This window comes from Myiozetetes cayanensis, unplaced genomic scaffold (genome assembly GCF_022539395.1).
Source record: "Myiozetetes cayanensis isolate MyiCay16 unplaced genomic scaffold, myiCay2020 scf15, whole genome shotgun sequence".
In the NCBI taxonomy this organism is placed as follows: domain Eukaryota; kingdom Metazoa; phylum Chordata; class Aves; order Passeriformes; family Tyrannidae; genus Myiozetetes; species Myiozetetes cayanensis.
Genome location: NW_026087159.1, coordinates 14,005,199 through 14,018,045, shown reverse-complemented (window position 1 = coordinate 14,018,045; position 12,847 = coordinate 14,005,199). Strand labels below are relative to the sequence as shown.

At 47.4% G+C, this 12,847-nt stretch overlaps 1 protein-coding gene across 3 annotated transcripts in view; it reads right to left on the bottom strand.

Annotated features, from left to right (window-relative positions):
• Positions 1–12,847, bottom strand: part of MED12 (mediator complex subunit 12) — a 37,591-nt gene that overhangs the window by 18,161 nt on the left and 6,583 nt on the right. For all 3 annotated transcript variants that reach the window (XM_050310271.1, XM_050310273.1, XM_050310272.1), the window contains exons 6-20: positions 11,429–11,604; positions 11,058–11,168; positions 10,210–10,464; positions 7,882–8,028; positions 7,491–7,590; positions 6,166–6,302; positions 5,246–5,377; positions 4,701–4,827; positions 3,832–4,061; positions 3,336–3,416; positions 2,551–2,724; positions 2,176–2,320; positions 1,286–1,404; positions 1,001–1,144; positions 84–247 (exon numbers count right to left, since the gene is read on the bottom strand). In XM_050310271.1, coding sequence (XP_050166228.1) covers positions 84–247; positions 1,001–1,144; positions 1,286–1,404; positions 2,176–2,320; positions 2,551–2,724; positions 3,336–3,416; positions 3,832–4,061; positions 4,701–4,827; positions 5,246–5,377; positions 6,166–6,302; positions 7,491–7,590; positions 7,882–8,028; positions 10,210–10,464; positions 11,058–11,168; positions 11,429–11,604 — 2,242 coding nt within the window. The remainder of the gene's footprint in view (positions 1–83; positions 248–1,000; positions 1,145–1,285; positions 1,405–2,175; positions 2,321–2,550; positions 2,725–3,335; positions 3,417–3,831; positions 4,062–4,700; positions 4,828–5,245; positions 5,378–6,165; positions 6,303–7,490; positions 7,591–7,881; positions 8,029–10,209; positions 10,465–11,057; positions 11,169–11,428; positions 11,605–12,847) is intronic.

The following is a 12,847-nucleotide window of genomic DNA, read 5'->3' as shown; positions in this document are numbered from 1 at the left end:
ACCTCTTAGGAACGACACAGGTTATGTCCCCATCCCTTACAAACCCCCAGAACACACACACAGCGAGGGGGAGACACCCTTACCCTTCGAAGACCTGAGCCATCTGGTCCTGGTTCAAGATAAGGCAGGAGTGGTAGTGCCGCAGCACAGCCACGATGCACAGGCACAAGCTGGTGGTATAGCTGCCAACAAGGTCGGAGGATTTCAACAGCAGTTCTGCCTCCACCACGCTCAGTTCATTCAGCAACTGCACCCAACGACAGAAAAACCCTTCAACAGCCACAGGGGTAAGGTATGGTCAGAAAGGGAGGAGGCACACCAAACCCACAGCCTCTAGGACCTGCCAGGAAAGGGCTGCCAGGCAACTTTCTGCTTGGGGAACAGCTGGCACCCCACACTTAGGCACAATGCCTCAGGCAGCAGAAAGGGCTGTCAGGGCTTGGGTGTCAGAGGGTGATGGGGATATGGCTGCAGGTAGTATCAAGCAGCTTGTTTGGTAGTTCTATCCTGCATAAATCTCACTTGGCTATCCTTTTCAGGCTAACAGCCCCAATTCCATCAGCAAGGCTTCAAGAGACACCTGGTACAGGCTGCAGAAACAGCAACAGGATTTTAGCAGGATCCAGAAGGCAGCTTGAGCTGCCATGTGCCAAGGATTTTTCCAGGGGAGCAAGGTAGGCAAGGTGCCAAAGACAGACAATCCCCTTCTCACTCAGAACAAGGCCCTGCTGCAACCAGAGACAGAGACTGAATGGAAGTCCTTTGGAGAAAAGCCCAAAGTCTCTGGAAGAATAATCCTCAGAACAGAACATGTAAGACTATCTGCCATGAACAACCTATTCCTAACAGCTGGCAGCCCAGAAGCATCACAATGACCACCTAATCTGACCACCTCCATGACACAGGTCAGAGGGTCACCAACGATCCCCAGAGCACAGATCTGCTGCCTTTCAGGGGGATGAATCCCTCCCCAGGAAGCAGCAGAGCACACTGCCCTTACCTGGATGGCAAAGTCGATAAGACCACTGATGTTGAGCGAGTACTCCATCAAGTCAAATATGAACTGCACGTGCTGCACCAGAGGCAGGTGGTACGACATTCCCAGAGCAAAGCTGGTGATCTGTTCCAAGACATTGCGAGATACCTGCAAGTGCAAGACAACAGTCAGTGCTGTGTCCCCTTGCAGAAGGCCCTCACTGGGCCCACCTCCCTTCTTCCCCTCCAGGAAGTTGCTCTCATTAACACAAAGGGCCCAAGAAGGACAGCAGTCTTGAGATTTTCATACCTGAGATGTGACCTGGTGCTGATCAAAGTGAGAAAGGTGCTGGAACTTTGCAAAGATATCTTCAGCTGTTGGGAATGCTTCTGGCTTGCTCTTTTTCCTCTTCTGGCCTTCCTCTCCACCTACCAAAGTTGGGAGGATTAAAAAACCAGTATTAGGCTCCCTTCCTCACCAGAGGACTACATATCAGCCATTGCCTCCTGCCAGTCCCTCAGCAAGACCAGCTCCTTTCATGCAGTATGGCCAAAAGGTTGAGTCCCTGACCTTGACAAGGACCAACCTGAGTTCAAAACAAATGGCTGAGGAAGGAATTCCTAACCTCCTGAATGACAGTAGGGCTATCCCAAATGAAGGTACTCCTTGGAGCACCCTTCTCTTTTGACTTAGAGGAATACCTATTCCCTGATGGGAACAGGCATTCTGGACAGGAGATGTTCAGCCTCAAAATTCGTCAGAGAACTCCACCTTCTACCACATTTCACATTCAGGCATCAGACTAAGAGAGAAAAATTGTAGCCAGATTCTCAGCTGATGGACATCAGAGGTTTTCTAATGGTTTTGACACAGCTATCCGAATTTCCTATCCTGTGGATCTAGCATGTGCCTGAGAAGTCAAAGTTTTGCTCAGAGTCTGATTCTGAACTTTGCATGACTCAATTCTCTTCTGAAGAAAAGCCCAGTTAAACAGATATTGTCAACAGGAAACTGATTGTCTTACTTGCTAGTCAGTATGTTTGAAAAAAAGAGCACCATTTCAGACTAATACCACTAATACCTCTTACCACACACTGCAGATTACATAAAATCCTTTCACTGTGAGACTCCAGACAAGGGAGCCAGCCAAGTGGAAAGATGCTCCTACTTCAGGAAGGAGTGATTCAAGCTCTACTAACCTGTCTCTGCAGTACTCTTTCTGTTTAAGACTTTCAGAATGTCTTTGGTTATTTTCTTGATCGTGTGCCGAGCATCGTCCCGCTGTTTTCCAACCCCAAAAAGAACGACCAGCCTTTGGTTACACTCGTGACTGCACGACTCCTCCTGGGGAACCAGAAGAGACAACTTGCATTAGCAACCACGAGCCCCAGCGCCTTAACCTTCTCTCACATCTGGATCTCTTTAAGGAAAAGGAAAGCTTCATCTCAGAAGCTTCTCTGGGAGTAAGCAAGAAGACATCTGGAAAAGCACGACTGCTCCTCACCCACCCCCAGCAGGGAAGCACAGCAGCCTCAGCAGAGCACAAGGGGAGCAGTTACAAGCAGGTCTCGTACCTGAGGAATAGGGAAGTGTGTGGCATACTGGATGTGCCGAGGCTGGTCATACAGGGATGCAAGCATTCCTTCCACACACTTATCCTTCAGCAGAGGCTTTGCTTCCTTTTCAGGATCTGGTTTCTCAGGGGAAGGGCTGGCTTTAGATTCACAATGCATTGGTGGAGAAAACATCTAGGGAGACGTAAGAACAGGTAGTTAAGGAACGTGGTCATGCAACAGTAAAGGTTGCTGAAGGAAGGTACATCTGCTCAGGCCTAGAAAGGAGTGGGAAGAGGGAGGGAGGGTTGTAGAAACATTCAGTTCTTAGGGCAGTGACCAAGACAATGTTCTAAGAGACTATTCCCATTTCTGCTCCTGGTCCATGTTGTAAATTGAATTAAAAACTATAGGAAAATTAATAACCATGGTTTAAAATTCTGGGAACAACCACTTCCACGGAAGAAGTGAGGATCCTGGGAAAGCCTGCTCTGCACATCACACTTGCCTAACACGTACCTTGAAAGGCCAGAAATGGCTGGATAAATGTAGAGACTAGTGGACTTTTCAACCACCACAGGTTACTTTTATTACTAATAAAAGCATTCTGAAAGAATGACTGCAACTCACTCTACTCTGATGGACACCAACCTGCATGAACAGATTATATGAACCTTTTACAGTGTCAACTGCCACACAACCCAGCCACTCCCAGCACACTGGCCCTACAGGAGAGATACACAAATGCAAGGCACGTGCTACACACTGACCTACTTACTGAGTAGGTAGAAAAAGCAGGAACATACCGAAAAGTCTGTCTTTTCCATGTCATCAAAGAGCATGCTGGGGTTGTGGTCGATGTCCATGGGCTCTGAAAGACCTGTGTCCTGGGAACAGAAAAAGCAGCTTTACATCTCAGTGATGCATCAGGGAACAAGAGAGTATTTGTTGACTACAGCACTTGATGTCCACATTGGACAGTGACAAGGAATACACCAATACATCCATGGTGCCTGACAAGTTGGAGCCTAATACACTGCAGTCACCACGGGCAGGCCTCACACAGCACCTCATGACATCCTGCCCTGTTTCAAACCATGCAAGATCTTCCTATCTAACCCTTTACAATCTGAGGTTCTTTCCAGCCACTTCAACTGAGATGCTAAGGAAACAGGTTGGGGGAAGGAGGAGCAGGAGTCACTGGAACATCCTCCAGCACGTAATAGCAAGGAGGCTGCAAAGTTGATAAAAATGGGCAAGCAAAACACAGAGATGTGCACAGGAGGGCCATGGTGCTCTCACCTCCAGCTTGATGCCACTGTTCCCCTCCCCCTCCTTCCTGTCATGCTCCTCAGCAGGGTCATCGAAGGGTGAGGGCGGGCGAGGCCCGTGAGAGTCCATGGCCAGATCACCCCGGGAGATGAGCGTGCACATGTAGATGTTGTGAGAGAAGACATCGTGTCGGATTAGCTCACAGAACAGCAGCACCAGGTTAAAGAACTCCACCTTCTCGTTCTCCTTCCCAGGATCAGCTGAAAAGACAACACAGACAGTCAGGGCTATCAGAGCTCTTCTGCCACACTGAGCAACACCAGTGACCCAACCCAGGGTGAGGGAAAGCGTTTCCCACGATCTCAACACAGTGACTGGTACACAGTTCTGAGGTCACAGCAGGGACTAAAATCAGAAAACCCAGTTTCAAAAATTAGCAATTAAGTCAAATGCTCTCCAGTGTCACAGCCCAGAGGCACAGGACTTTAACCTCAGAAGTGCTGTTCCTGGGTGTACAAACAGTTGCCTGCATCATTCAGAGCTGTATTCTATCCCACTTAATTTGTTCACAGTACTTCCCATGAAAAATTATTCCAGAGCTTTGTCACTGCTTAAAAACAACCGTCGAGTTCTCAGCCTGAAGTAATTTCTGACTAAGCCACACTCATCCATCCTTGGTCAATGCTCTGTTAACAGAAGTGCTTCTGCATTATCTTTCTGTCACCTGGCCCTGCAATTTGCTTTTCCTCTCCTTCCAAGGTAAGCTCTGGATTGCAAGGAAGCCAGAGAGAGACTTTAGATACACCCAAGACCTACACACAAGTGAACAGCACACAAATTCAAAGTCTGCAGGAGAGGGAAAGCCAGAAACTGGAAGACCACAAGTTCTTATTACATACTTAGCATAGGAGCTTGAGTGTCAAGGAACTGCATAAGGACATCCTGAAAGACAGGAGCGCTGGCTGCTGACAGGGAGCCTGAGGAGATGGAGCCCTTCTCATCCACGACTTCAGAATCCCCACATCTCTGCAGAAACAGGAAAAAGTCCCAGCTGTTGACACAGTGGAGAAACTCCCTATCCATAAACTCCAAAAGAAGAAGTCTTCAAGAGAATTTTTTTTATCTTGCGCTTATAGGAAAGCCACCACACAGGTTTCTGTAAGCTACTTCACAGTCTCCAAGTACACCAGTGCTCCTGCACTGCGATCAGCTGTCCTCACATCTACCCAAGAAACGTGATATGCACCATCCCACAGGCTCATTTATGACCTACACTGGGTTAGGTGCAGCAAATGCCATAACTAGTGCCAAGCAAATGCCATAACTAGTGCAGCACCAGTGCCAAGAGGCATTGTACTGATTGCCTTTGCCTTTCGGTGTAACCATAGTTAGGTAACCTCTGCTCTCCCCTGCAGCTGAGAGTCTCCCAGGAGTAAGGACCTACCTCAGCCTCTATCTCTGCCTGACGCTTCTCCAGGAGTTTGGCCACCACCATGGCCCTGTGGCGTCCGGAGCGTTTGTAGCTGACGGCCCACTCGCACAGCAAGGCCACCACTGCATCGTCATCTGGGGAGATCTGTTCAGGTACAAGCACTGCAGTGAGAACATGAGCCAAACTGGGGGGGAGCAGACAGAACAGGGAGCCTGCTTCTAATAAAGCCCAGCCCAAAGACTGATACATTCCCCTCTTCCTAACAGAAAGGATGGATGTCAAGCTAGAGCCCTCCTCCCCTGACTCCGTTTTGCAACAGGAGGTGAACCACAGCCCCTGACAAATCTCCAGACTCACTCTGCTTCAGGAAATCATCTCTTTCAGCAGCACATCTATGAAGTGCTAATTACAGCACTGAGTGAAACACAGCTTCTTGACAGCACAATTCAAAGTGTGCCAACAGCCAGTGCTGCAGCCCACTGCCAGGAACCAGTGCAGTACTGGCTGCACTATGGTCCTACACATCACAAATACGTCACCTCCCAGCCTAAGAGGAACCTGAACTGTGAGCTCCCAGACTTCCAGGAAGCAGCAGCCACTCCAGAATTTGACAAGTTTACTCCTCTCAGACACATAACAAGTCTTTATCATCAATCTGATGGCTTTCATCAGGAGACTCTTCCCAGCTGTGCAAATTCTCTCAAGCTTACACGTATTTTTTAGTGTAGACTTTCTAAAGCACAGACCCCCCCTTCTCACTTTAGTACCTCCCTAACAAGGCTGCATGAAATCCTTTTCAATGGAGGTCACATCTCTTGGCCAAAGGCCACTACCTAGTCAGCTCTCTGCAGACACAGGACAGTAACAGTGGGATATAAACAAGAACATAGCCACGTCCAACACCAAGGCCCAGCAGCAAAGTCCCAGAGCACCTCATGACTGTCTTTGGTTGGACCCAGGCCAAATATCCTGTTATACAAGGAATCCAAAGAGTTGCTGAAGTCAGATCTTTCAAAGCTGTGACTGTCCAGAACTTCTAAAGTGTGCAAGACACGGCCAATAGTGAAACCTGGAAGAGAACAGAGAAGAGAAATGCACATTTGGCACCTGGTACAACAGACTGTAGAGCAACACCAGATGTGTTTCCAAGGTCAGAAAGGCCTACACCTTGTATCAAGACCAGTTCAATGAGGAAGAAAAGATGAATTGTAGTTATAGGTGATTCTCTTCTAAGGGGAACAGAAAGTTTGGACCCTTCATCCAAAAGCCAGATGGACCCTTCTCTAAGGGAAGACTGCTGCCTCGCTGGGGCCTGGGTTGAGGACATCATATTGTGAAACTTCCTAGAGTGGTACATCCCTCAGACAATCACCCATTACTGGTCTCCCACATAAGGGGAGACAAAGTCCCAATGTGTAATCCAAGGGTGATCAAAAGGGACTTCAGGGCCTTGGGATCGTTAGCAGGGCATTGTGGAACACAGGTTATTTTCTCTTCCACTCTTCCAGTTGCAGGCAATGACATTGGAAGAAACAGATGGGCCCAGACTATTAACACGTGGTTCCGTGGCTCATGTCACCACCAAAACGCTGGTATTTTTGGCAGTGGGATGGCCTACACAACACCAGGCATGCTGGACTGTTCAGGGCACGAGGAATTGGCTGGACAGTCCCATCCAGAGGGCAGTGGTCAAAGGCTCAGAGTCCCAATGGACACCAGTGACGAGTGGTAATGCAGACAGAGATTAAGTGCACCCTCAGTAGGTTTGCAGATGACACCCAGTTGAGTGGTTTGGGTGACACTCCTGAAGGATGGAATGCCATCCAGAGGAACCTGGGGGATGAACAGACTGAGGGCAGCCCTGATGAGAAGGACTTGGGGATGCTGGTGGATGAGAAGCTGGACATGGACATGGCAACATGAGCTCACAGCCCAGAGAGCCAGCTGTATCCTAGGCTGCATCACAAGCAGTGTGGGCAGCAGGTGAGGGAGGTGACTCTGTGCCTCCTCCACTCTGGTGAGGCCCCACCTGCAGTGCTGCCTCCAGCTCTGGGGTGCCCAGCACAGGGACAACATGGATCTGTTGGAGAGAGTCCAGAGGAGGGCCATGAAGATGTTTAGAGGGATGGAGCACCCCTGCTATGAGGAAAGGCTGAGACAGTTGGGATAGGTCAGCCTGGAGAAGAGAAGGCTCAGGAAGTTTGTCAGGGTTACACACGGAGCAGGGAAAGAGAAACTTTATCCTACAGGAAATTACCTGCTGTGGTTTCCTGGCACTTGTCAAAGGACCAGCGAACCTCCACAGCCTGGCCACGTTCCTTTATCTGCTGCTCGATTTCACGCAGCTTCGCCCGAACCTGAAAGCAACGGACTTGTGTAAACAAACACAAGGGTGCCTTGGAAGTCCTGTGGACAAAACTATCAGAAAACAGAGAGCATGACAGTAATTCTGCTTAAGGTTAGATTATGCCCATCTTCCAAGGACATCACTGTCTTGCTTATAGCAGAATGGGAGCAGTTAATTCCCGGGGAGCGAGACAGCACCTCCAGCTCTGCTTATCACACAACATGAAAAGAAAACTCTCAAAGAGCTGTGGCACAGCTATTACCTCAGACCACAAGAGCTCCCGCTGTTGAAGGTTGCTCACCTGCTGGGTGAAGGCTGAATTCCCTCCTGGCATGGGCAAGTTGGATGGGGCTATAGGCAGGTGGTCCAGTGGAGAGCCAGTTTTTATCCTGCTATCAGTCAAGGAGTAATGCCACACAAGGGCACTGGGGCAGCACAGAATTATACTCTGCAACAGATAGGAAGGGAAGTGTCATTGAGCAAATCAAGGTCAGAACAATTAAGTTACATAACTTTCTACAGAACTAACCACTACTTTACCCTACTGCCCAGGCATTCAGCATCCTGTAAACAAAATATTTACTATTTGGGTGGGGGTTTTTTATTCTAAGCTACGAAAGAGTCTTTGGACCGTACCAGAGTAGAAAGGAGTAAACTAGAATTTTTTGCTGCACTGAGTTTCTTGCCCTAGGTACTCTTTGGAAGCCAAGACCGGAGTTCCACATTATCCAAAAGCAGCAACACATTGCTGCAGAGCTCTCCACTGCTTCTAAACAGAACTTATTTTCTACAGCTCACACAGTTAATGCACAATCCAACTCTCTTGGTCCAGGAGCAGCATTCATATGAGGGATTTACAGCCCTCAAAAAGAGTAAAGACTGAGAAGAAATATGAGTAACAGACCCAAACTAATTATAACAATACTGTTTAATAATCACAAGTGTGATTATAGGGATTATTAAAATAACAACACCATGTTATACGCATTCTTATTCTTTTACAATCTTGTACACTCATAAAAATACAGACAAAACTTCACTGAACCATTCCTACAATACTCCCCTACAGCTTCTGGCTCACAAAGAGCCAGACACTAAAGACAGACAACCAAGGCTGATTTAAACACTCAAACCAGAGAATCTGCCATATCTTGAGATCATCTGAGCCAAGGTCAATTATACACAGTGTTAGAAATGCATCTCTTTCCAGCCTGACTTCACCCAGCTCAAACTTCCAACCACTGGATCTTATTCTGCCTCAGCCTTATCTATCATCTGCAGATCAGAAGATCTGTAGATCTATCAGAAGAGCTCTTCTGAGACATACTAAGGATCAGATCATCATTAACCAATGTCACTTTTTTAAGCAGGTTGTGTTCAAACCCAAATCAGACAAACTTTTGAGGTATATATGCTCAGATATTCCCCTAAAGTAAGCTCCACAAATAGAGGATTTTTATATTAAAAAGACATGTTTTATCACATAGAAAATAGAAAAAAAAAACTCCTCTCAACTTCTTTAACAGAAAGTGACCCAGACAGACTTAACAGGAATGCAAAAGTGTTATTTATAAACCCACACTGTTCTCTAATCCTTGTAGAAAAATCCTGACTTCTAGCCAACTGCACTATAGGAATTTTCTTTCTACCCTGTCTGAGAGCTGGCTGGCTGCTTCTTGCTCCTGTCAGGGCTCCTTCATCTCAAGTTTCCCTCTTGAGCAGCAGGTTCCCAAGCTTTGTGCTCTCTTCCTCTCCAACTGCTGCTCCATCCTGCACTCTCTGGCACCTCTTCTGCTTTAACAAGTTTCTTTTCTTCCCTGGAAGAAAACAACTCTACTCTTTCTGCATGGACCCACCTGACCCAGTCACTCTCCTCTTGAAGGAGAAAAACACAGTCATGAATGAATACACACACTGAACAGAACTCATCTATCTCTTTCTGACACAAGGACAGTAAGGACTGAATCCCACAGTGTCACAACAGCACCTGCCCTTCAACAACACCCATCAATAAGGCTTTGGTAGCTTCACCCTTTTATTGCAATGTAAGGTTTAATCAATCACAAGTATAAAGATTATGAGTTGAGAGTAGTTCCTTTTCACAGCCTGTTGCTACTCCTAAACCATTAAATTCTTCCATAAAGTGGGAGGGGCTGTTTTTTTGTGTGTGCTGGTTGTTTGGTTGTGTTGTTTTTGTTTTTTTTTTCCTGTGGAAACTTTTTTCTGATGAGGGGATGTCGGCTTTTAAGAGCTGACAAAATTACAAAGCACTTTCATTTCTGGCATAATTTCCTCTCCTAAATGACAACCTGCTATTGACACACTCAAGATGAAATAACCCTGTCTTTCTCATCCCTTCCTTTGTGAAGCTTTCCAGCCATGAGAGGCACCTGTGAGTAGAGCAAAAGGCTCTATTCCAACCCATTTCTCTTAAGCAACTCAGTCAAGGGCGCTGCTACAGCACTGATGTCTGGCACGAAACCTCTTTAAACACATCAGCAAAGACAATCATGGTTTGATATTTCCGTACTCAGGAAGCTGCCGACTCAGACCGTGAGGATTTTTCTGTGACGGCACACGGTGTAAATCGTCCCTGCTGACCCCCACGATCATCATTCCTTAAACCCACCTGGAGGATGCAGCTGAGCCCATACACCACGGGCCGGTGCTGGGGGCACAGCAGGAGGTCGCTGAAAGGGCTGGGAGGAGGATTCCCCGCAGCTGGCTGAGGGGTGGGAGTCGAGGGAAGCGCATTCCCCGTCTGGGCAGACAGGATGTGCGGCGGGTGCCCCCCAGCACCGTCCAGCTGCATCGCCAGCCTGCGGGTGCAGAAGTAGGCCAGACGTCTGGAGAGGTAGGCAGACTGCACAAACTCCCCTGAGTACTGCAGGGAACAGGGGAGAGGGGAAATCAGCCTTGCCACAAGAAACAACAGGAGGAACCCTCGACCTTCCCAAAGTACTGCACTGTGTGGCACTGCCTTTTCAAGGCAGTGCCACACAGTGCAGTACTTTGGGAAGGTCGAGGGTTCAAGGTAGCGCCTTTTTGCAGAGCTCCTCAGCGTCGTGGATCACCCACTGGCTTCTAAGCACCAGAAAAAAACACCTTGAAATGCTCTATGGCAATGACTTCATGTATAAAAATGTACCCACACCCAGCCTCCTTCAGGGTTTCAAAGGTTTGCCCAGAATCTGTTGCAACAGAAATAAATAAAGAGAAGCACCTCCCATGTACTGGTCACAGCTGTGACAGGGGGGTAGGGATTACCAAACCCAGTGCAGGGGAACAAGGTAAAGGAGAGGAAAAAACAGAAGGACTAAAAAGATATCCTTGCAAGAGCTAAGAAGGATGCTCACAGGGACACTCCCTGCTGTTCTTGGTGCAAAATAGCTTATCATCCTCTTAGGCAATAGGAAGGGGACTGACAACAGCAGAAGTCAGCACTCTTCTAAAGCAAGCTGGGCTCATATTTCTCACCCTCAGCAGCAAAGGTAGGAGCATTTTCAGAAATTCATCCTCTCCTGACCGTATCTTCTCAAAGCACTCGAGGACCCACGTCAGGAATTCATGCCTGTCCAGCATTCCATCCTGCACATGGATAAAAGCAGAGCACATGAACACAAGTTGAAGTAACGTTCACTGAGGTAAGGCAGAACAGCAGCAGCTTGCTTTCCAACAGTGGAAAAAACTCTGGGAGTTCACACAGTTCTGTACTACCCCTGTTCTAATACTGAGCTCAAAAATGCATCTAGTCCTAATGGTCTATTCACAGAACGAGAATACCCTGCAGAAATAAATCACCTGACATCCACTCCCAAGCCCTCCCAGCAGCCCCCCAGGTCCCTCACCTGGAACATGAACATAGCCAGCTTCTCGTTGTAGTCCCACTGCTTCAAAGCCTGTTCCACCTCCTGGGGCATTGGTCCTGATGGTGAACCACAGCCTTGCCCTGGGAGCTGTCTGTAGAACTCTGCAATCTTCTGCAGCTGCTCTGACAGGTATTTGGTGATGATCTGTGTCCATTCTGAAGGGGAAACAAACAGGTTACCAGTGAGCACCGTGGTAAACAGGAGCAGGAAAGAACCAGGCTGGTGCACAGGTGGAAACCCAAAAATGTTCCTGTCGTTTGAAACGGACAGAAAGACAAAGAAAGAAAAATGAGGGCCACAATATTAGCTTTGCTTGTGGCCTGGAGGTGCAAGAGAGGAAGAGACATCCACAGAAACAGAGAACAAGGGGAAAAACTTCTGAGTCTGTGGGGCAGGGGTACTTTGTACTGGAAAAGTTGAGAAGAAAGATTCCTCAACTGCAGTTGTTGAGAATCAGCAGGCAGAGAGAAAAGACTTTCTAGTGGAGAGCAGTGTTAGGCCAGTCTAGTTTAGCATCCTCAGTAATCTGACAGACAGCAGAAACACTGGAAACACTTCAGGTCTGAACTTGTTCTTAGTCTCTTCCAGCTATCAGTGCAAAGCCACGATCAACAATTTTTAAAAAAGAATTGTTTTTACCAAAAATTAAGTGTGTAAGAGACAAAGTCAATTAAAGTGAAAGCATGATTACACTCCTCTGGGACAATGCAGATGGAGAATCAAGGCAAATCATGCAATAACATGAAAACAAACAACACAGAGTATCAGCAGTAGGGACATACACCCAAAGGAACAGGAAAGCAATTGGAATAAATATATGTAACAGATCAATCAACCTCCAGACACAGAGTTAATAAGCCTGTGTCATTTTTATACCAGATATAAATAATAAGGTGAGGGGGAGGTTGGGGTGGGAAGTAATCCATGGACTTTGGTTGCTAATACTGCTTTTCAAAGCAGTCCTGCAGTCCCAGCCATACAAACCAGAACACAGCCAGGGGAGATCTCCCAGACTGCAGCAATCTGGAGCAGGCCAGGATGCAAAGGATGTTGGATCCAGTAATGCTTAATGAAATTGGAAACACAGACAGGGACTAACATACCAAAATTCTCTGGGAAACATACTCATTAACTCATAGTTAATCAGTCATCTCTGAATTGTCATTTACAGTCTTTGTAAGGTAAGAAAAAAACAAGTTATACAGCAAAGGAGCTCAGAACTCAACAGGGAGAAAGCAGAGGCAGGCTCTCAGGAAGTCTTTGTGGCTGCTAAGACTTATTTTTCAACTGTGTACCCTCACAGGTGGGCCTGTTTCAGTTATGCACATCAAAACACAAGGACTTATCAGCAGGAAACAAGTTTATATGGATTTTCAGGCTACCTCTTCGTAATCAAGA